We start from the raw sequence: 21793 nt of genomic DNA on the forward strand, positions 1-21793 counted from the left end.
ACAGGCCAGAGATGTGGAGGGTGAGAGGATTCACCAGAGACAGAGGGGGGAGCAGAACAGGCAGATCGACGAAGTACACTGCTGAGGGGAGCAGCAGGCGGGTCAGGAGAGGTCTGCTGCGCCATGTGGATCTCCTTCAGGGCAGGCGGGGATCGAACTCATGAGGAACAGGCTTAAGCTTCTTTGTGCTGTGCTTTAACCTGCTGTGCCACCAGGGAGGGCCCAAGAGTTTATCTTTTTTAATAGCTGAGTAGCTTTCATAGTGCACTCATCTGAGTGGTTTAATAAATTGGCTAGTGTAAATTATGCTGCAGTGAACATAGGAGTGAATATATCATTTCACATTATTTTTATAGCATTCCTTTGTTAGAGATCTAGGAGTGGATTATTGTATCATATGATAAAAACACTAAAAAAATAAACTGAGTATAGTCTAATTGGGGAACAATAGCATCAGAGGAGGTTCCTTGCTTCAATCCTAGGAGGATAATCTAGGGGCACTGGACTGAGAGGATCTGTGACTTTGGGCAAATGTAGACAACCCCTGGACATTGGAGGCCAGTATTGACCACAGCAGAGAGGATATTGATGAAATTCAACTCTGTATAACAAAAAGTGTGTTGAGAGAGCTACGAAGAGACTGACCTTGATGGGAGCCTGCTATATAAATCTTGGAACTGTACCCCCAAGTTTGGCCAGCAGCCCTGGGGAGAGTAGGAATATTAGTGGGAGGTGCATCAGTAACTGTGAGGATAATTGGCTGGAGGTCCCTAGAGAAGATAGTACACAGAAGAGCATTACCTTTCCCCAAGCTCTCAGTCTTGAGCTGATACTGTGAAGTGTTGCTGAAAGCCTGTAGACACACAGGTTCTGAAAACACAAGAGAAATGGCTGCTGGTGGTTCCACAAACACAAGCCGCCCTTGCACACCATGTTCATCAGTCACTGGGCTCATGTACTCTCTTAGCAGATAATTTCTTCCTACATGTAGTGCCATATTCTGGAAAAGTGGAAGTTCTGTACCCTTATGATATTTGAATAGATAGCAACCTAGAAAATTATAACATGTGGAGATGGACTCAAAGAAATAAAAACCAAACAAACAAAGAATAATACATGACATCTGAATCCTCAGGGAATATTTCAGTAGAGACAGAATAAATCACCAGAATCCAACCTCAAAGATGTGGAAGATTTTTTTCTTCCTACCAGATGAGTTTGAATTTGCAATCATAAAGAACAATGGAAGAAAACACAGAAAAACAGATTAGAGTATATACAAGAAACACAGAAAAATGAATATCTTAAGAAATAAAATTAATGAGAGGAAGATCGAAATTTAATATGTGTATAAGAAGATAATGGAGATATGGGAGGCACAAACGCTCTGGAGAAAGCTATGGAGGCAGAATAAATCAAGTGAAATAACAAATCAATGGCCTTGAGATGGTATATCACAAAAAATCCAAATGGAAGAAGAAAGAAAATGGAATTAAGAAAACCAAACCCGGGCCCTCCCTGGTGGCGCAGCGGGTTAAAGCACAGCACTAAGAAGCTAAAGCCACTTCCGCATGAGTTCGATCCCCTCCTGCCCTGAAGGAGATCCACATGGCGCAGCAGACCTCTCCTGACCCGCCTGCTGCTCCCCTCAGCAGTGTACTTCGTCGATCTGCCTGTTCTGCTCCCCACTCTGTCCCTGGTGAATCTTCTCACCCTCCACATCTCTGGCCTGTACCCCAGTTCTGTATGAATAAATAAATCTTAAAAAAAAAAAAAAAGAAGAAAACCAAACCCTGGTGGCACAGTGGGTTAAAGTGCAGCACTATGATGCTGTCACCACCACTGCAGGATGAGTTTGATCCCCTGCCAGGAGGTGACCCACATACAACAGACATGTCCCCAGCCTCCCGCTGTTCCCCTCAGCAGTGTATTTCAATCCATCTGTCTGTTCTGCTCCCCACTCTGTTTCTGGTGAATCCCCTCACCCCACCCATCCCACCTCTGGCCTGTACTTCAGCTCTGTATATATATAAATAAATAAATCTTGAAAAGAAAAGAAAAACCAAAGCAGTGAGAATTTTCTGACTGAACTAAAGCAACATAAGAAAATTAAAAATACCTTGAGACAAACAATAATGAAGACACAGTCTTCCAGATCTTAACAGACAATAGCAAAACTAGTACTAAGTGGAAGGTATATAGTAATATAGTCCTGCATCAAGGGAAAAAAGAAAATGCCCAAATAAATAACTGAGTCGCTCATCTCAGGGAACTAGAAAAAGAAGAACAAAACATCCAAAGTGAGTAGAAGGAAGAAAATTGAAATAAGTGACATAGAAATTAAAAGAACAAACGCAAGCTGGTTCTTTGAAAAAAATCAAACCTGTAGATAGAGTCACAAAGAAAAGAAGAGAGAAAATACAAACATAGTCAGAAATGAGAGAATTTACAGTAGACATTGTAGCAATAAATACAAAGGATCCACAAAAGATTGCTATGAATATCTCTGACAGTTTGTTGAGAATCTAGAAGAAATAGACAAGTTCTTAGAATATACAACTTTATAAGACTAAATCAGGAAGAAATGTAAAATATAAGGGAATTGAAGCAGTAATCAAAAGTCTCCCCAAAAATATAATCCAGGATCAGATCATTTCTCTAATGAGTTCTACCAGGCTTTCAAGATGAACTTGAGAAAGCTGTGAAAGAATATCTATTTCAAACTCTCCCAAAAATGTAGTGAGCAGAAACACTTCTAAATAGATTTTATAAGACCATTATTACCCTTAGTAAAGCCGAAGACAGTCTCCCCCCCCCCCCACAAAAACTACAGACCAATTTCTTTGGTGAATATAAAACCAAAAATATTCAAAAAAATCTTGACAAGCTGAATTGTAGAATGAATTAAAAGGGTCATACACCATGATCAGTGGTTACATTGACACCAGAATGATTGACACCAGGATGTTTCAACTACAGAAAACCAGTATAACTCAGCACAGCAATAAAAAGGAAGATAAAAATCATGTGATCATATCAGTAGATGTCAGGAATATTTGATAGATGGAAAAAATGTGGATTGATAGAACATAAAATATGATAATTAAGATCATATATGACCAACAGCTAACATCATTCTCAATGGTGAAAACGAAGCTTTTGCATTAAGATCTGGTACAAGAAAATGTTGTCTACTCTCATTACTACCAGCATGGCTTTTGAAGTCCTAGCTAGAGCAATTATTATTTTTTAAAAAGATTTAGATATTTATTTAAAAAAAGATTTATTTTTATCTATTTATGCATACAGGAACTGGGGTAGGTCAAAGGTGCGGGAAGTGAGAGGATTTATCAGAGACAGAACAGGTGCATCTCCTGAATACACTGCTGGTGAAAGAAAGCCTCTTCAATAAACTGTGTCAGGGGAAAAAGGACAGGCACATGTAAAAGAATGAAACAATATGCCATGCACTATATAAAAAAAACCTCAAATTGAATAAAGGACTTAAATGTAAGAGGCGAAATCATGCTATAATACATAGAAGAAAACAGTAAAACTCTACAATGGAGGATTCTTTGTGGAATTTTATGATATCTTTGTGGATTCATCTTCAACAGCAAGAAAACTGAAAGAAAATATAAACATCTGGAACTACATCAAATTAAAAAGCTTCTCTACAGCAAAGGATACTGTCACAAAAGCAAAAAGACATCCTACTGAATGAGAAAATATTTGTACACCATTATCTGACAAGAGTCTGATATCCATGACCTAGAATGAAGTAATAAAACTCAACATAAAAACTAACATATCAAAAAACAGGCAGAAGAGCTCTTGGAAGTAGACAGATGATCTACAGGCATTTGAAAAAAAATGCTCATTATTCTCATCATCAGAGAAATGAAAATCAAAACCACAATGAGATGCTGCCTCACACCTGTGAAAATGACCCATATCAAAAAGACCAGAAACAACAAATATTGGTGAACATGTGGGGAAAAAGGAACCATCTTATACTATTAGTGGGTCTTTAGACTGTTCTAGCCCTATGGGAAACAGGATGGAGGTTTCTGAAAATATTAGAAATATTGATACAATAAATTCCACTCCTATGTTCTACTTAAAGAATGCAAAACACTATTATGAAGGGATATCACATTTCTTTCTTCATTGCAGCATATGTTATTTTAATGTTACAGAACAACCTAAGTTCCCAAATACAGGTGAGTAGATGTGGAAGAGGTGGTGTATATACCCAGGGGAATACTACTTAGCTTTAAAAAAGGTAAACGACTTTTTTGACAACATGGATGGAACTGTTAAACAAAGTAAGTCAGAAGGAGAAAAAACTACAAGACATTGTTACTTATATTTGGAATACAGAGAAACAAACCAGTGGTCTGGTAAACCCAGGCCAATATTGAACTCTGGAAATTTGACTGTAGAATTGTGGGTAGTTCAAAATGGGGACAGGGGCACAATAAACTGTGGTGTAGAACTTTTAGTGTATTGGTTGTGTTGTGGTAACCTACACCTGAGGAGTGTGATCCTGTACCTATAAATCATATGCAATGTTCTATAAATCATATACCAGCATTACCCCCCCAAAAAACTATATATATATGTATTTATAACAATGTTATCATCTGAAATAATTGAAACACAAACACAAACTACTTAGTGTAGCCAATGTGTAGTATAATAAAGTCTAAGGTGGTGGTCAGTAAAGTCCTAGTTGTTCACATTTAGTCATTATTCATCACTGACTAATTTCCATTCTTGCGTTGTTTCCCCTCTTTATTTTTATGAACCTACTATTTGTTTTTTCTTCATTACTATGAGTTTTATGTTTTTATATATTAAGTAGTCTATGTGAAGGTGAGATTGTACCTTGACTTAAAGATTTACCCTTTTACCATCTATGTTGTGTGACTGCATCGTCTGTATCTGTATAAGAATGTTCATATGAGGTCTAAGCAGGTGGCTTCGTGAGCATCTGAGCTCCCACTTTGGGAGTATGAATACACAGAGTTGTTTTGATTGTGGGAACATTTTCAAACATGTTTTTAAAATGATTGTTTAAATTTTTAAAACAATCCTAGGTGTGCAATTCCAAAAAGCAATGTCATTGTTTTGCTGGCTACAAACCTCCCAATTGTGCAATATATGGCAGAACATCTTCTGAATTGCCTGGAAAACATGGCAAGTAGCAATCTCTTTACTAAAATACCCAGTAAATAAAATTTTTAAATTACGTATCTTCACTAAAAGTCAGAATTTTGCTCCTTAGAAATATGCTGATATTTGTAACAAAATGGCAGATAGGTTTCTCTGAAGAAACCAAATACTCACTTTAAATCATGCTGCTTTTTCTAATATTAATTCTCAAATATAATTGAAAGTGGGAGTATTTTTTAATTTTCATTTACTGTTACTGTTGGTTTTCTCCCTTTGACTTCCTTTCAACCTTTCCACCTTTGTGACTGGCCTGTTAATCTCAACTCTACACAAAAAGCATTTACTGTGTCTAAAGTTGTATCCATTACAGAAGGAAAGAAATTGAAGATGTTTTTACTCTGTAGGAGCTTATCGTTAAATGAGAAAAATCCATAAATTGCTTCTAGAGACTTGACAGAAGCGATGTTCTATTTGTATCTTCTGTCTAATTTCAGTTTTGTCATCTATTCATTGACTTAACAAGTACTTATTGTACTAATATCTGCAAGGTGTTTTTCAAGGCATTGAGGTTGTACAATAAAAGTCCCTCTCCTCATGTTGTTTAAAGAGTATGTTTAGTTTGCCACATTCAGTGCTAACCTGTGGCAGAATTAGGGTTAGGAATCAAACTTCCTAATTTTTATTGTGGCTCTATTTTATATACATGGCTTCATATATAAAAACTATTTATGTCAGAGAGCCAGCAATCTACTTGGGGAAAACAGGATAGGCATAAGTATGGTGAAATTGTGTGCTAATGTACCTTGCAGTTTACAAATGCAGATTTGCCAGCTAATCTTGCAGTTATATGACCCACATTATATATTGTTAGATTTCTGGGCCCACCTGACAGTGAATTTTTGCTGTTGTTGCTGAGATTTTATTTCTGTTCTTTAGAATGAGCAGTTATGGTGATAGGAGTATTATGATTTATTTTTATTTTTATATGTTTCTTGAATAACAATAAATTTAAGAATATTGTAATTAATTTGCTGCAAATTGAATGTAAGTTAGGTAGCTTTACTTATTTTACTCTGATTTTTTACATCTATTTGTATTTTTAGGTTTAATCATGGAAAGAACTTTGGGGAATAGCCCATGGATTCTAATTGTTTACACGGCTTTACCTGTTCTCACCATAGGAATCATAATAGCTGTCTCATGGAATAGTCTGAAAAAACGCTTCACCAAGGAAGAGGAATCCATAAGTAGCGAGTAAAATGAATTTGTGTTCTGAAGTTAAAACTTTAGTGCTATTTGAATCTAACCATGTGAAAAGCAGTAGCACAAGCAACAATACATTTTTTTTAGGGATATTGAATACTAGATCAGGTACCTCATGTAATCTTGTGAGACAGTGTGATTATTCCAATTTTAAAAATGCAGAAATTTGAGAGTGTGGTTTAAATAATTTTGCCAGTCGTTGCTGGGCAATATATCCATATCTATTGCCTTCAAAGTGTGATCGAATGTCTAGGCCCTGTCACAAAGGAAGTATTTCAATTTACTTTGCTGCCTCATGTGAGGATAATTTTAAATTTAAAAAATATTCTCTGTTTAAAATCTTCAGAAGGAAAATATATAATTTAGATTGAAAAATATTTTTTATTAAAAAGAATTTGGGCACAAAGAATGAAAACAGTGACAAACACTCATTTGCACTGGAAATACTGTTTTGTATTTACATGTCTAGTATTATTATTTCTCTTCCTGCTGAGAACTAGTGTTGCACTTAAAATTGTACCTTATAAGTGCTACTTGGCCACTTCCATGTGCCATATCTAAAATGATCTTATGTATATATATATAACTCCTTATATATAATTTTCATTCTAATTTTTTTTTTTTAAGGATTTATTTATTTATTCATACAGAACTGGAGTACAGGCCACAGGGTGATAGGATTCACCAGAGACAGAGCGGGGAGCAGAACAGGCAGATCGACGAAGTACACTGTGAGGGGAGCAGCGGGTGGGTCAGGAGAGGTCTGCCACACCATGTGGTCACCTCCAGGGCAGGCAGGGATCGAACTCATGCGGAAGTGGCTTTAGCTTCTTAGTGCTTTAACCTGCTGTGCCACCAGGGAGGGCCCATCTTCTAATTTTTAATGTGATTTTTATTTTTATGAGCAGTCTTCTTAGAAGTTTGTTTTCTCAGTAGTGCAGACAATATAGCTTATTTTGGTTACCTGTTTTTTTTTTTTTTTTTTGCATTGTTATCCCTAAGTTTTGCTATTTTTCTCCTTTCTGCTTTATCTTAGCTCTGCTTTAATACTAGCTTTCCAGAGCCTAATGCCTTGATTATTAATTTCAGTTTACCTTATTTTATCATATGCTTTTAAATTAAAAAAAATTTTCCCTTATGTATTATTTCATCCACATTTACACTTAAAGCTTTTGAGATAGCATTCAGTTCAAAAAGTAGCAATTGCTGAAATGAATACTTATTTAAGTCATGAGTAATCTGTAGTCTGTAGTGTCCAATTATATGTTTTATTTTTGTTGCTGCAAAAATAGCTTTCGATAACTGGAAAGTCTTGGTGCTATGATTTACATTCATAAATGTTGAAACCAGTGAGGATGGCAATAAAAAATATATATGGATGCTCCATACATATACTTATATACATGTGTACTTATATATGTATGTATACTTATATACTTGTTTGTTTGTTTATATATGTATATATACTTATATACTTGTTTGGTTTTTTGAATAAACTTTTTGATAATGCTATTTTAAATTATCTTTATACTTTTTTTCTTGTCTGTTTGGTTGATTTATTTTTTGTATAAGGCAATTGCACTTTCGTAGTAATCTGTACATCTCTTATTATTTCCTCAGATCCCTCATTTAGCCAGTTCTTCAGTCTCTGTTACAGATTTATGAATTCCATTCTTGTAAAGATCTTTATGGAGATCCTACATAGTGTTATATTAAAGTTTCTTCTTTTTATATTATCTTATTTCTTGTTTGAATTTGTTGTTTTGTTACAGGTCTTAAGGTTTGTAATCATAGGCTCTTCCTATCAGTGTCTATGATTTTCATGAGAACTGTGCATGGCCTGTGTTGAAAATACATATATGGATGCTCCTGGTTTGGATACTCCTGAAGTTGCTCAGATTTAGCTTCTGTTTACCATTTGAACTCTCATGTCCTTACTTGTTTTCTGACTCCGTTATGTGTAGGATGTTTGTGCGATCCTTTTCAACTTCCCTCTAGGTGAGGAAAGGAAAGGGGAAATTGTCCTGTGATTCCAGTCTGCCAAGGTGTCTAGAAGTCAGTGCGGATTTTAATTTATAAAATGTAGCATTTTTTTTTTAGCAATGAATAATAATTTAAATGTTGGGATATGAAAATTGAATCAGGCATTCATTGTCAAAACTATATTAGGTATTCATAAATAGAAGAAAGAGAAAGATAAGTGCCTTCTTGATCCTCTCCTCATTGTGGGATTTAAAATTTGCCTTCTATGAATAAGGTAAATGTGAATATAAGAATGTTATTTATTTGCATAGTTCAGGGCCTTTATTGTTTTCTTTATTGGTAACTAGCCTTTCAAAAGAAATAACACTGCTTATAAAATAGCCTGATTTTACTTCACACAGTTGGCATAATTTCTTAAGACTAACGATACATTTCTTCCATTTCTTAAAATATCCAGAACAGAAAGCAGCACTCACACATATGCCAGCAGGTAAGTAAACCAGAAAATGTTTTAAGATCCGTGTTGGTAATGAAAAGTGCATGAATAATTCACAGTAAATTTTTAGACATTGTTTCAGGAACTACATGTGTGCAATAATACACCAAAAACCAGGCTATAACATGTACTGATTTGGTTTCTAGCAAACTAGTTGCTTATCCACTTAACAAATATTTGTTAGTACTCTCCTTCAAGAAATAAGAAAATCTTCAATGCTATAAGAAATAAGATGTGTATGACTAGTAAAGAGTAAAAGTATATAATGCCTCAGAACTACCCACTGGGTTGAAGTCATGTATTGCTTGAGAAAAGAAACAAAGGAATTGATGGAGTGCATACAACAGAGTCTGTTTAAAAATCTGTAACAGTTATGATTCAGGAAGAACTAATTAAATTGACCTAATGTGCTGTTTTCTGTGTTTGAATCCTCCATTTCTTAACTGGTTATTTGTATATTTCTGATTACCCAATGTTACGGTGATTTCCCTAAATAATTACAAATTGCTATTATTTTCCTTCCAATTCTGTCCTTTTTTTGTTTTTGGATTGTGTTTCTTTATTTATTTCTGTGGAAAGTTTAAACATTTTATTTAAACTTTTTCTTTTACCTGTAATTCTTGATGTATGAAATCTTTAGCTTGCTGTGGCTGTGGATGTTATATCTCAGTGCATTTTAAAATTTTTATTTTAATATATATTTTACATTATTCTTCCGTTTTTGTAGAATAAATACTTTTCCCTCTTAGATGTAGACCCTGTAAAATTCCTACCACTAATTCACCTCCCTGCACTAATTCACCTCCTTGCACCATTGACATAATCCTTTGCTCTCTTCCCTCCTCAGTTTTGATCCCAATCTCTTCCCTTTCCCCTGCAGAATGTCTCTGATTTATAGTTGCCTATAAATTTTGTTTTTCAATTTATTATAACTATTTTTTTCCAGATACCTTTTTTGTTTCCCCTACATTTCTCCTATTAGTGAAATCATCTGACTTTTGGTTTTTTTCCTTTTGGCTTATTTCACAGAGCATAATCCCTTTCAGCTCCATCCATGTTGCCTGCCGCAAATAGCATGAGCTTATTTTTTTCATTTCTGGGTAGTATTGCCTTGTGTGTTTATACCACATTTTCTTGATCCAGTCATCTATTTTGGGACATTTGGAATGTTTCCAGGTTTTACCTATTGCAAATAGTGCTGCAGTCAACATAGGGGTTCAGGTATTCTTTTGAACATTTTTTGTGTCCTTTGGGTAGAATCTTGCAAGTGGAATCCTGGGTTATAAAATAGCTACATTTTTAGTAGTTTGAGGAAACTTCACACAACTTTCCATAGTGGTTAGGCTAGTTTGCATTCCCACCAGCATTGTAAGAGAGTTCCTTTTTCTCCACATCCTCACCAACATTTCTTGTTTCCTTTTTTGTTTGTTTTGGTTTTAATATGTGCTATTTTCACTGGTATAAAGTGGTATCTCATTGTGGTTTTGATTTGCATTTCCCAGATTATAAGTGTTTCCACCTGGGTGTATGTCCAGACACTTCTATTATGATAGGTGTTGTTCTGAGCTGTGATTTTCTCCAGGCGCCCCTCTTTTCTGCTCCCACTATGTAGGGTAGGATCCAACACCTCAGCCTATGGTAGTCAAGAGTCTCCTGTGGAACACTGCACCTCCAGATATTCCATGCTAAGGCCAAGTCCACTGGGAGGTGCCTGCAGTTGGGTGGGATTTGCTTTGTTGACCTGCTAGGTCTCTTTAGGCATGTCTCAGGAAATATCAGCATTGAAAGAGAATAAGGAGTGAAAGAAGGAATAAGAGGAAAGAGGAGGATGATCTAGGGATGTGAAGAATGAAGGTGAGCGAAGAAGAAAGAGGAAAGAGGAGGAACCAGAAAGAGAAAGTAGTGATGGTAATGTTAAAAGGGAGGAAGAAGAAAGATTGGAAGAATCAGAAAACAGGAATAGGACAGACAGAAAGGAGTAACAGACAACTAACTGGCCCATAAATAGACAGACAGTTGCCGGGAGAATTGCTTCTCTGGACTCGGATGGCTCCCAGTTAGCTAGTCATTGGCGTTTTAGTCTTCTCCACTGCGGGGGCGCTGTAGGGCTGAGTAGGATAGTCTTCCCAGAGCCCATTCTCGCCCTTATAGTGTGTTGAGGAAGGGTCAAATCACAAAATGAGTGCAAAATGGGCAGACTGAACTCCCGCTGGGTGTGGGATGATCAGCATTTTTTCCGGGCCTGAGGAGGTTGGTTGGGTGCTGTGGCTTCTGAGGTGTCCTTTTATTTGAGGGATTGGAGTATCTGAAGGGCCCTAATGTAGGGGCCAGCCCTATGAGGCACCCCACTGATGTCTTTCCAGCTGGTAAATATGACCTGCTGGTTTCCAGGAGGAGGGGGAAGTGTCACCACAAATGGGCTCACACCTGACATTTGCCCGTCTATGTCCCTGCCCTGCCCTCTCAGCTGTCTCATGCTTCTCCAGGTGGTCTCCAAGCTTTTTCCTCTTCTGTTAGATAAAGTGGGCCCGCTCTGTGAGTGGGAGGAGGGGTGAAGGGTTCTGAGGATTTTCTCTCTTCCTTTCCCCTGTCCTCCTAACTTTTCTCTGTCTAGGTGAATCACGGGGTGGCCAAGTTTGTCTAGTGCATCTGGGTCTCGTCAGGAACTCGTTGTTATTTCTCCCTCTCAGTTGTTTTTATGGAAGAACTTGATCCTAGTGTTTCTTGGCTGCCATGTTGATGAAGTCACTCTAGCTATTTACTCAGCATGGAGAGAGACACAGGGCCACATCTGGAACAAAGCATCTTGTCTTCATGCAGGTTGGGGCCTGGCACTGTGGCATATGGCAAGATTCTAGCTCACCAACTTGGAAGCTATCCCCTTTGTGTCTCTCTTGTTAAAAAATAATTGTAAGACTGTCAAAGTTAAAGTTAGGGCTCATGGGAAATCTCTATACCCTACTTTGTAGATTCCATCATGAGATTATTTTGTTTATCCCCCCTAATTCATAAATTTTTACATTTGTGATACTTGGAGATCTAGATTTCATAAGAAGCATGAGTCAGTATCTTCAACCTATACTTGATAGGAACTTAAAGTTTCTGTTTCTCTATGTAACATTTTTTCCTATTTCTTTCTGTAAGCTGTTTTAAGCACTTAAGTTTCCTATGTCTGTGAAAAGGGATTCTTTCCCATCTACACGACTGAAGCAATTTCCCTGCTGCATTTTAAAGCCCCGTGGTAACAGTTTTTTTTTCTATTCCCATGTCATGGGTGGTATAAATTTATGGTTTTCATACTTAGAGGAAGAGATCAGAATTCTTTATAAACTAATGTTTACAACTTACTCACCTCCAGTGTCAGAAGCTGTAGTTCCTATTTAACTTTTGTTTTTTCAGTTTCCTTTTTTTTAAAATTCAAATTATCATTAGAAATATTTCTGTCTTATTCTAAATTTTGGTTAGTATTTTGTATCATTTTTCACCATTTATCTATGTGTGGGTAGAAGAGGAATATTACTCTCCCAATATGTCTAGTTTTTTACATGTCAGACCTGGGTAAAATACTAGCTTGCCAAAGCCAAACATTCAAAATCAAGCATATACTCTGTGTCGGGAAGTGATAAGGAGAAAACTAAACGTTTTCTTGTTCTACACTTGGTTGTAGATTTAAAATTTATAGATTTTATAGACATTGTAGGTGTGTAAATATGCACGCTACTTATTTGCATACCTAAAATTGGTGATCTGAAATTTTTCATTAATGGCAATTAGTGGTAATCACCATAAGGGTTTATGTAAATTATTAAATGGTCCATGGAGGCACTTTTTTTTTTTTTTGGTATTAACAAGCATTATTTTCATTCTATTATAGCTCCAGATCAGAAAGCAGCGATCAAACAGATATTACCAGGTAGGCAAATAAGGAGGTATTTTTTTTTAATTGTATATTATTTCGGTAAGGTAATATTGGTTTATAACATTGTATATGATTGGGGGCAGAGGTCACACCTCTTTAGATGTATGTTACCTCACAGGTTTACCTAAAGCACCCATAGACTTTCACTATAGTCCACTTTGCTTCCCAACCCCAGCCTCAATCTCTGATAGCCTCAAATATGCACTCAGATTTCTGGGCTTGTCTTGCTTTAGTTTTATGTTCCTTCATTTTGTGTTTTTTATCTTGCACATATGAAATCATCTGGTATTTTTGCTTTTCCTTCTAATCTTATACTATCACAACCTCCTCTAATTTCATCCATTATTTTGCATGTGGCAACATCTCATCTATTTTTGTAATAGGGTAGTATTCCGTTGTGTATGTATGCCACATCTTCTTATGCACTTATCTATGGCTGGACACTTAGGTTTTTGTAACTTAGCTATTGTAGTAGTGCTGCACGAAACATGTGAGTGTATATATCCCTTTGAATTAGTGTTTTTGCATTCTTTGGGTAGATACCCAAGATTGGGTAGGTCTTTTAAAAAAGTATTTTGAGAAAATTCTGTACTAGAATTTTTCAGAAGGAACTAGACAGCCTACATTCCCATCAGTAGTGCAATAAACATTCCTTCTTGTCCAAATCTTCATCAGTATTAGTTGTTCTGGCTTTTTGATTTGGCCATTTTTGCAGTTGCGAGATGGTATCTCATTGTGGTTTTGATTTCTCTAATGCTAACTGATAATTAACATTTTTCCATGTGCCTCTTGGTACAGTTGTATGTCTTCATTGAAGAGGTTTCTGTTTAACTCTTCTGCCCATTTTAAATTAAAATTTATATACTAATTAATTTATTCTTGTTCTGTTGTAAATCTTGGGTGTTAGCCACTTGTTAGGTGTATAACATGCCACATTTTCTCCAATTCAGTCTTTTTGTTTCAGTAACAGTTTCTTTTGCTATGTAGAAGCTTTTAGTTTGCTGTAGTTCCAATTACTTATTTTTCCCTCTATCCCCCTTGCTGTTGGAGTCCGTCATTAAAAACATCAGTAGAGCCAATGTCGTGGTATATTTTGCCTATTTATCTTTTTTGTATTTTAGGGGTTCAGGTCTTTTGTCCAAGTCTTTAAACCATTTTGAGTTAATTTTTGTACATGGTGCGATATCGTGCTCTACTTTAATTCTTTTCATGTGGTTGACCAGTTTTTCCAACTTTATTTTTGGAAGATGTTTCTTCAATGTATATGTTGACTTCTTTGTCATAGATTAACTGTTCATATAATTGCAGGTTTGATCTCAGTTCTTTTTTTTTTGGGGGGGTGAGTGTTTTGTATTCTTGATTACTATAGCTTTGTAGAAGAGTTTGAAATCTGGGATTGTGATACCTCCATTTTTATTTTTTGTCACGATTGCTTCACCTGTTTTGGGGGGTTCTTTTGTGGTTCCATATAAACATCATTAATGTTTTAGTTCTTTGAAGAATTTCATTGAAACTTTGATAGGGATTACATTTATTCTGTATATATCTTTGTGTAGGATGGCCATTTTAATAATGCTAATTCTTCAATACATGAACAGGGAATATCTTTCCATTTCTGTATGTCTTCTTTCTGTTTTTAATGGTGTACCTTCATATCTGTCCACACATACACATAGTTAGCCAAACAAAAAATACCACAAACACAGAGATACACAAATACACAGACATGCATATCCATGTATCTGTAATGTTTCATCTGTTCCTCTTTCTTCCTCTCTCATATTGTCATCTCTCATCATGAAGCCATGTTAGCATATTCACCTTTCTTAAAATCATTATTCAACTCTATTAAGTTAGGAATGGTATCACCAACATGGGATTATGCACACCTTAACTGCAGTACTGTAATATAAAGTACACCCAGCAGTCTAGTCTTTTGACTTGGTATGTACAAGGGAAATACTTTTAGTTTACTTATTTTAATTTTAATAAACTGTCACTTGACACTAGTGCTGTCCATTACTGATCCACTATTGTTTTCAGGTATTTTATCTTTGGAATAATTCTTAAGTACTGGGAGGTCTGTGGGACAGATTGTTGATGTCAAAACATTCAGAGATGGGAATAATTCCAATGAGCTATACTTATATCAGTTTAATAAATTTTAAAATTTCTAGATTCAATACTTACTTTCCAACATAACAGAAGGACCTTACCACTGCTTAACAGCAAACTCCAGCAATTAAAAATTACTTACATTTTGTCATTTAACTTCTGACTTTTGTTAAGATATGTAACCCCATTAGTTACTTTTGTTATTATTATCATTTTAACAGTAAATTTATATTTACTAGGATTTAACAATATGCTTACCAATTGCTTTGCCTACTATTCACTCGTCAATCCATTTTAATTTCAATTTCCTTTTTTTCCTGTAACTTTGCCCTATTATTTCAGATAATTTTTACATGTTAAAAGTATTTTTGTATTAAGTAATAAATCTATGTTTTTAAAAAATGGTTTCTTTTTTGACCTGAATGTTTTTGTTATTTTGAAATGATATATTTTGATGGAATTTGTTTTTATTTACCTAGTTCTGGGTTCAGTCACATCTTTAGATATCATCAGTCAGGTCATTAATTCTGGAAAAAAAATTCACTCATTTTTTTTTCAGTTATTGACTCATTTCCATTCTTTGCTACCTAATCTGACTCTATTTCAGAGAATGTCCTCATTTTATACTCCTTGTTTCCCAACTGGGGAGTTCGTGTACTTTACTTTTTTTTTTTTTTTTAATCTCTGGATCTAGCATTATTTTCCTAATGCTGATTTCTAAATCATCTATTTTCTTAATGGGTATCTTTTAATTTTATTCCAACCTTGATTTCAATAAAGATCTTTCCATATATTAATAGGGACTACAGGAATGGTGGCCTTTACTTATTAAGACATATCTATTAAAGGTTCTTGTATTATCTACAATCTTAACGAAATAAATTTTTCACTTTGCTGTGTTGTGACTGTTGGCATTTTATATAGAAGTTGTCATTTAGACTGGCAAACTTGTCCTCAGGGAAATAAAGCTCTTCCTCATGGGAATTCTGGGAGCTCTGAGGTACGGAAAATATGTGTTAGAAAGAAGGGGGTGCTCTGGGGCATGAACATTTTAATATTTTCTGTTTACTGGTTTAAATTTGTGGGTACTGGAATTGAAGACTTGAGGTTCTGACCCTATACATGGTACAGTGATGGGGTCTGAATGGCCTGTTGCATTCCCAGTGACCATAGTTATCCCTATTCTAAACTATAAAGTTTTCCCGAGCTCTCTGACATCTAAATATCCGTACTCTCAAATCTGTTCATGCCAGCATCATTAAAACCACGTCGCTGGTTTCTTTGGTTGCTTGTATGTTGCTTCTCTTGTCTTTCTGAACTTTTTTACTCACATAGGAAAAAATATGTATGACTGTTGTTCATATTTTTTGTGCTATTTTCTTTACCGTTCTGTGGAACAGAAAAGGGTATTCCTTATCCTGGATTAAAAAGGAAAATTCTTGTCAGTTCATAGTTGACTCGGGGTAACAACTTTAATTTACAAAAGGTGGCAATTTTTATAACATCGAATAAAAAGCTACCTTGGAGCTGGAAGCCCAAATTTAAACATTCAAAATCAAGTTATACACTGTGCTTAGAAGTGATAGGAGATAAAGCATATCTCCTCTGTCCCTTTTCCCCAGTGGAAAATTTAAATTTTGCACTATATGTTGTACTTGTTATTGGGTAGATCAGAGTGTCACTCATGTGTTTGCTCCAAATATAAAGGAGTTAATTTGTTCTAAAATGGCCAGTCTTAAAGTAGGCAAATTTCTTAGAATTAATTTTTAGACAATTTTGTTTTTATTTTCATTTAGAACCAGGTCAGAAGTTAGCACCCAAATGGACATCAGCAGGTAAGCAACTTAAGAACTTCTTTATTTTTAAATTTTAAATATATTTTCATTTTTAAATTTAAACTTTAAAAATGTTTAAAATTAATATTTTATTAATTAGTTTTCCTTTCATCTTTATGGTCTCATAGTTCTCCTGCCACCTTATCACCATCACCATATTCTGTGTTCTCCTGCCTCTGTTTTTCCTCTCTTGCCTTTGCTGTATGCCTTAGTTCCATGGTCGACTTGCTAGTTCTGAATTTTTCTTCATCTTTTGTCTGGTTTCTCTATATACCTCATATAAGTGAGTTCATTCAATATTTATCTTTTTCATTCTGACTAATTTCACTGAGTATAATCTCTTCCAGCATCATTCATGTTACTTCAAATAACATGAGTTTATCTTTTTTTAATCACTGAGTAATATTCCATTGTGTAAATATACCACACTTTTTGGTCCATTCATCTATTTTTGGGGTTTGGTTTATTTTTGTATCTTGGCTATTGTAAATAGTGCTATAATAAACATAGAAGTACAGTTTTCTTTCCAAATTAGTGTTTTTGTGTCCTTTGGGTAGATTCTTAGGAGTGGAGTTGCTGGATCATATGGTAGATCCATTTTTAATGTTCTGTCCATAGTGGCAGGACCAGTTTACAATCTTGCCAGCAGTGTAATAGGGTTCCTTCATCTCCACATCCTCTCTAGCATTTTCTTCATCCCTCCCTCTCTCCCTCCCTCTCTGCCTATCCCCTTCTTTCCTCCCTTCCTTTATTTTTTTGATGTGGGCCATTGTTACTGGACCTAAGTGGTATCTCATTGTGGCTTTAATTTGCATTTCCCTGATAACTAGTGATGTTGGATATTTTTCATATGCCTGTTGGGCATTTGCTTTTCTTCTTTGGGGAATTGTTTATTTCTTTTGCCCATTTTTTTTGACTGGTTGGTTTGCTTTGTTTTTGTTGAGATGTGTAAGCTCTTCATGCATCTTTGATATCAGTTCCTTATTTGTCATACGGTGTGCAAATATTTTTTCCCATTCAGGAGGGTGTCTCTTTGTTTTGATTATATCTATTTTTCTGTACAGAAGCTTTTTAGTTCGATGTAGTACCAGCTGCTTATTTTCTCCTTTGTTTTCCTCACTTCTGGAGAAGAATCCTCAAAGATGTTTCTGAGGTTTATCATGAAATATTTTGCCTATGTTTTCATCTATATATTTTATGGTGTCAGGTCTTCAAGTTTTTTTTTTTTTTTTTTAAGATTTAATTTATTTATTCATACAGAACTGGGGTACAGGCCAGAGACGCGGAGGGTGAGAGGATTCACCAGAGACAGAGCAGGGAGCAGAATAGGCAGATCAACGAAGTACACTGCTGAAGGGAGCAGCGGGCGGGTCAGGAGAGGTCTGCCACGCCATGTGGACTCCTCCGGGGCAGGCGGGAATCGAACTCATGTGGAAGTGGTTTAAGCTTCTCAGTGCTGTGCTTTAACCCGCTGCGCCACCAGGGAGGGCCAGGTCTTCAAGTTTTTTATTCATTTTGCATTGATTTTTTTGTATGGTGTAAGATAGTAGCCTAGTTTCATTTTTTTTTTTTTTTTGGCATGTTGTCCAGCTTTTCTAACACCATTATTCAAGAGCTTTTCTTGTTCCAGTGTGTATTCATTACTCCTTTGTTGTAGATTAGGTGATCATACATATGTAGTTTTATTTCTGGGTTTTCAATTCAATTCTGTTGGTCTGTGTGTTTGTTTTTGGTCTAGTACTATGCTATTTTTAATATAATGGCTCTGTAGTATTGTTTGAAGTCTGGGAGTATAATGCTTACATTTAAGAGGGGTGTCTTAAAATTATTTTATGTTGAAACTAAAAAAGTGCTAATAATTGCTTTGTTTTTGAGCAGACAAAATTAATAATGTCTGACCAAAATCCACTTATTAATTTCCCATTCTAGGAATGAGTATTAATTTTCAGTTAATTTTTCTTTATTTAGTTGACTAAATTTTCATTGCTTGATCATTCTTCTGATCTATAGGGGGAAAATTGTTACATCTAGTAAGACAAGATATGTAATTTTTTTTTGTGAAACAAATTAATAAGCAAACTTTTATACATCCTTTATGATGTAATATACAAAGGAAAATAATACTTTTAAAAGTTTTTCTTATACTACTTAACTTGACTATTAGTATGATTCAATTATTTTTTTAATTGAGATAGTGTTGGTTTACAACTATGTATATGATTTGGGGGCATGGGGTTATACCTCTTTAGATGTGCTGTAGCAACCAGTTTTACATAAAGCATCCATAATCTTCACTGTATTCATGGGCCACTTCCTTTATTCCCCAACTCCAGCCTTATCATCTGTTAGCCTCAAATCTGTAGTCACATTTCTAGGGTTTGTTTTTATTTACTTCTGTCTGTTTCTTTATTTTGTGTTTTATATTCTACAAATGAGAGCAATTTTTCAGTACTTGTCTTTCTGGTCTTGAATTATTTCCCTTAATTTGATCCCTTCCAGTTCTAGCCACGTTGTTGTAAGTGGCAGAATTTCATCTTTTTTCTATAGTCAGATTGTACTGCATCCTATAACATGCACTTCACTCACTGGTTGTCAAGCACTTGGTTGTTCCCATAATTTGGCTGTTTTAAATTGTGCTGCAGTGAACTCAGAGGTAGACAGATTCCTTCAACCTCATTTGTTTGCATTTTTTTAGGGAGATACCTAGTAGTGAAATACCTGGATCACATGATAGATCAATTTATATTTTTAAGAATACTTCATACTGTTTTTACACAGGGGCTAGACCTGTCCACATTCCCACCAACACTTCTTTTTTCCTCCACAAAAATTTCTCTACAAGCCTACCTGTACATTTATCTACTGGTTTGGGTGAAATCTACCTATATTAAATACATGTGTTTTCTGGTGAAAGTACTGGGGAAAAAATATACTATAAGTTTTGAGAATCTATTAAATAGCAGAGTTTTGAAATAAACTGATAAACAGGAAGGGTAAATTTATACCACTTTTCTTACTGAAGTTTCCCACTAGCCTTATTATTTTTTTTTTTGTCAACCGTTCTTAAATGGTCTTCAATTTATTATTTTTCTGATTATTTTGATGGAGAATTCAAAATAAAAATCTGTATATATAAAAATGGAAAAGAAGCCCAAGATTTGATTACTACTCTTATGAATAAGTTGTGTAAAATCAAAATTTGGCAAATTTTTTTTGACTTCAGTTTTGAAGTGTAAGAGTGGGGAATTGCCTTAAACAAGTGTTAGATTGTTGTATATATCGTATCAGAGTAAAACTTTTATTACCTTATTTATTTAGATCTAAATCACAGTACAGCACTCAGACACCTGAAAGCAGGTGAGTACATTGGGAGGTGTTTCTTAATATATGCTTGTTTGATCACCAATCTGTTTGCTCTATGTGTATGAATCAGGTTTTCTTTTTTAGATTCCACATATAGTTGGGCTCTTATAATAATACATATATTTAAAATTGAAATGTGTAATCTACAGTTATGTATTTATTGAGTAAATGAATTGATAGTCTAGTACAATAAAAAGCAATGAATTAATCTTTACTAATATTGTTATTGATGAATATTTAAAATATTTATTTTTGTTTTCAGTTAATAACGATCTCTAAGTTTTATTCTTTCACTCACTGTTATGGATAAAATAGAATTAAAGCCTTCAATCTAATAAGATAAAATGCATGTCTTTTAGTCTATAAAATGAATTCTTATAGTGGGGCCACTTTATCCATTGTCTGTTATAGGCATAATGCTTATGTCTTATTAGTTTTCAAATGTAAAAACCCTGTTTGCAATATGAAAAACCAAAGTAATTAGCTATTAGTAATTAGACACAGGATAAGTAAAATTAACCTGTATTTAAAATTTTAAAACATGCACACATTTACTTTTAATATTCATCAATATTTTATTATATTTGGAAAAATGTTAGATTTTCTCATTTGTAAATACTTTTGATTAAATATGATGGTTCTCCAGAAATCATAGGAAATTGTAGTGTGAAAATGTTATTCATAATCAAATAATTTCAGTAGTAAAATTGTAAAAATTCTTTCTAGAATGTTGTTCTTCCATATTTTAATTTGACCAGCTGTTGGAATGTTTTGCAATGTAATTAAATATGTATTTATTTTTGTTATCAGTATCGTGAGCCTGTCTTTTGTTCTTTTCACAGTAACTAGTAATTCCTTCAGAAGCCAAAGAATAGTACAAGAGTTTCATGGAGAAGTGAAAATACCACCTTTGTTCCCCTGGTCATAACTCAAGAAAACAATAAACCAAATGTGGACTGATTTGCAAGCTTGCATTTGTTTTTTCACCCCCAAAACCCCATTCCTGTAGATAAGCATCCCTACATGGCTCCTGAATTCTTCTGTATAGCTCTCCTAACATACACTTAGGGTTGCTGCTTCAGGTGCTAAGTACTCAGGAAGGATTTGGGCTTGGTGGGCCATGTTCCTCTAGCAAATCCTCTTACCTAACTTGGTTGACTTCATACAGATCTCAGTAGATCCAGGTATTTGTTTATGTCACTCTTTCCAAAACCCCTATCTGTGCTTCTGAGGGAGCTATGTTTCTTTGAAAATGTTCTATGTGCACTTGAGAAGAATGTGTGATCATTTCTTTTGGGAATGAAAATTCTGTATATGTAGAAGTCCATTTGGATTATTGCTTATGGACATTATTTCCTGGATTATTTATGTGGTGTAATCTTTCCTAAATAAACTACAATGATCTATTCATTGATATAAGTGATGTGTAGACATCCCCAACTATTACTGTGTTGCTGGCAATACCTTTTATTAGAACTGTTAATATTTATTTTACATATTTAGATGTATCAATGCTAAGTGCATAACTATTGATAGCTGTAATATCTTCCTGATGGATCATCCCCTTGGTTAATACATAGTGCCATATTAATGATCATGCTTTTGATTGACAGTCTACTTTATCAGATAAAAAAGAAATTA

The 21793-nt window shown here is 34.9% G+C and overlaps 1 protein-coding gene across 1 annotated transcript in view; it reads left to right on the forward strand.

The window, feature by feature from the left end:
* The window catches only part of ADAM32 (ADAM metallopeptidase domain 32), a 70020-nt gene extending 48587 nt beyond the window's left edge, over window positions 1-21433 (forward strand). Inside the window, exons 18-24 of the mRNA XM_012724778.1 lie at window positions 5103-5202; window positions 6282-6432; window positions 8882-8914; window positions 12795-12833; window positions 16751-16789; window positions 20108-20146; window positions 20995-21433. Coding sequence (XP_012580232.1) covers window positions 5103-5202; window positions 6282-6432; window positions 8882-8914; window positions 12795-12833; window positions 16751-16789; window positions 20108-20146; window positions 20995-21001 — 408 coding nt within the window. The 3' untranslated portion in view covers window positions 21002-21433. The remainder of the gene's footprint in view (window positions 1-5102; window positions 5203-6281; window positions 6433-8881; window positions 8915-12794; window positions 12834-16750; window positions 16790-20107; window positions 20147-20994) is intronic.
* The last annotated feature ends 360 nt before the right edge of the window (window positions 21434-21793 follow it).

The sequence above is a fragment of the Condylura cristata genome, unplaced genomic scaffold (genome assembly GCF_000260355.1).
Source record: "Condylura cristata isolate star-nosed mole 26May11 unplaced genomic scaffold, ConCri1.0 scaffold00014, whole genome shotgun sequence".
In the NCBI taxonomy this organism is placed as follows: Eukaryota; Metazoa; Chordata; class Mammalia; order Eulipotyphla; family Talpidae; genus Condylura; species Condylura cristata.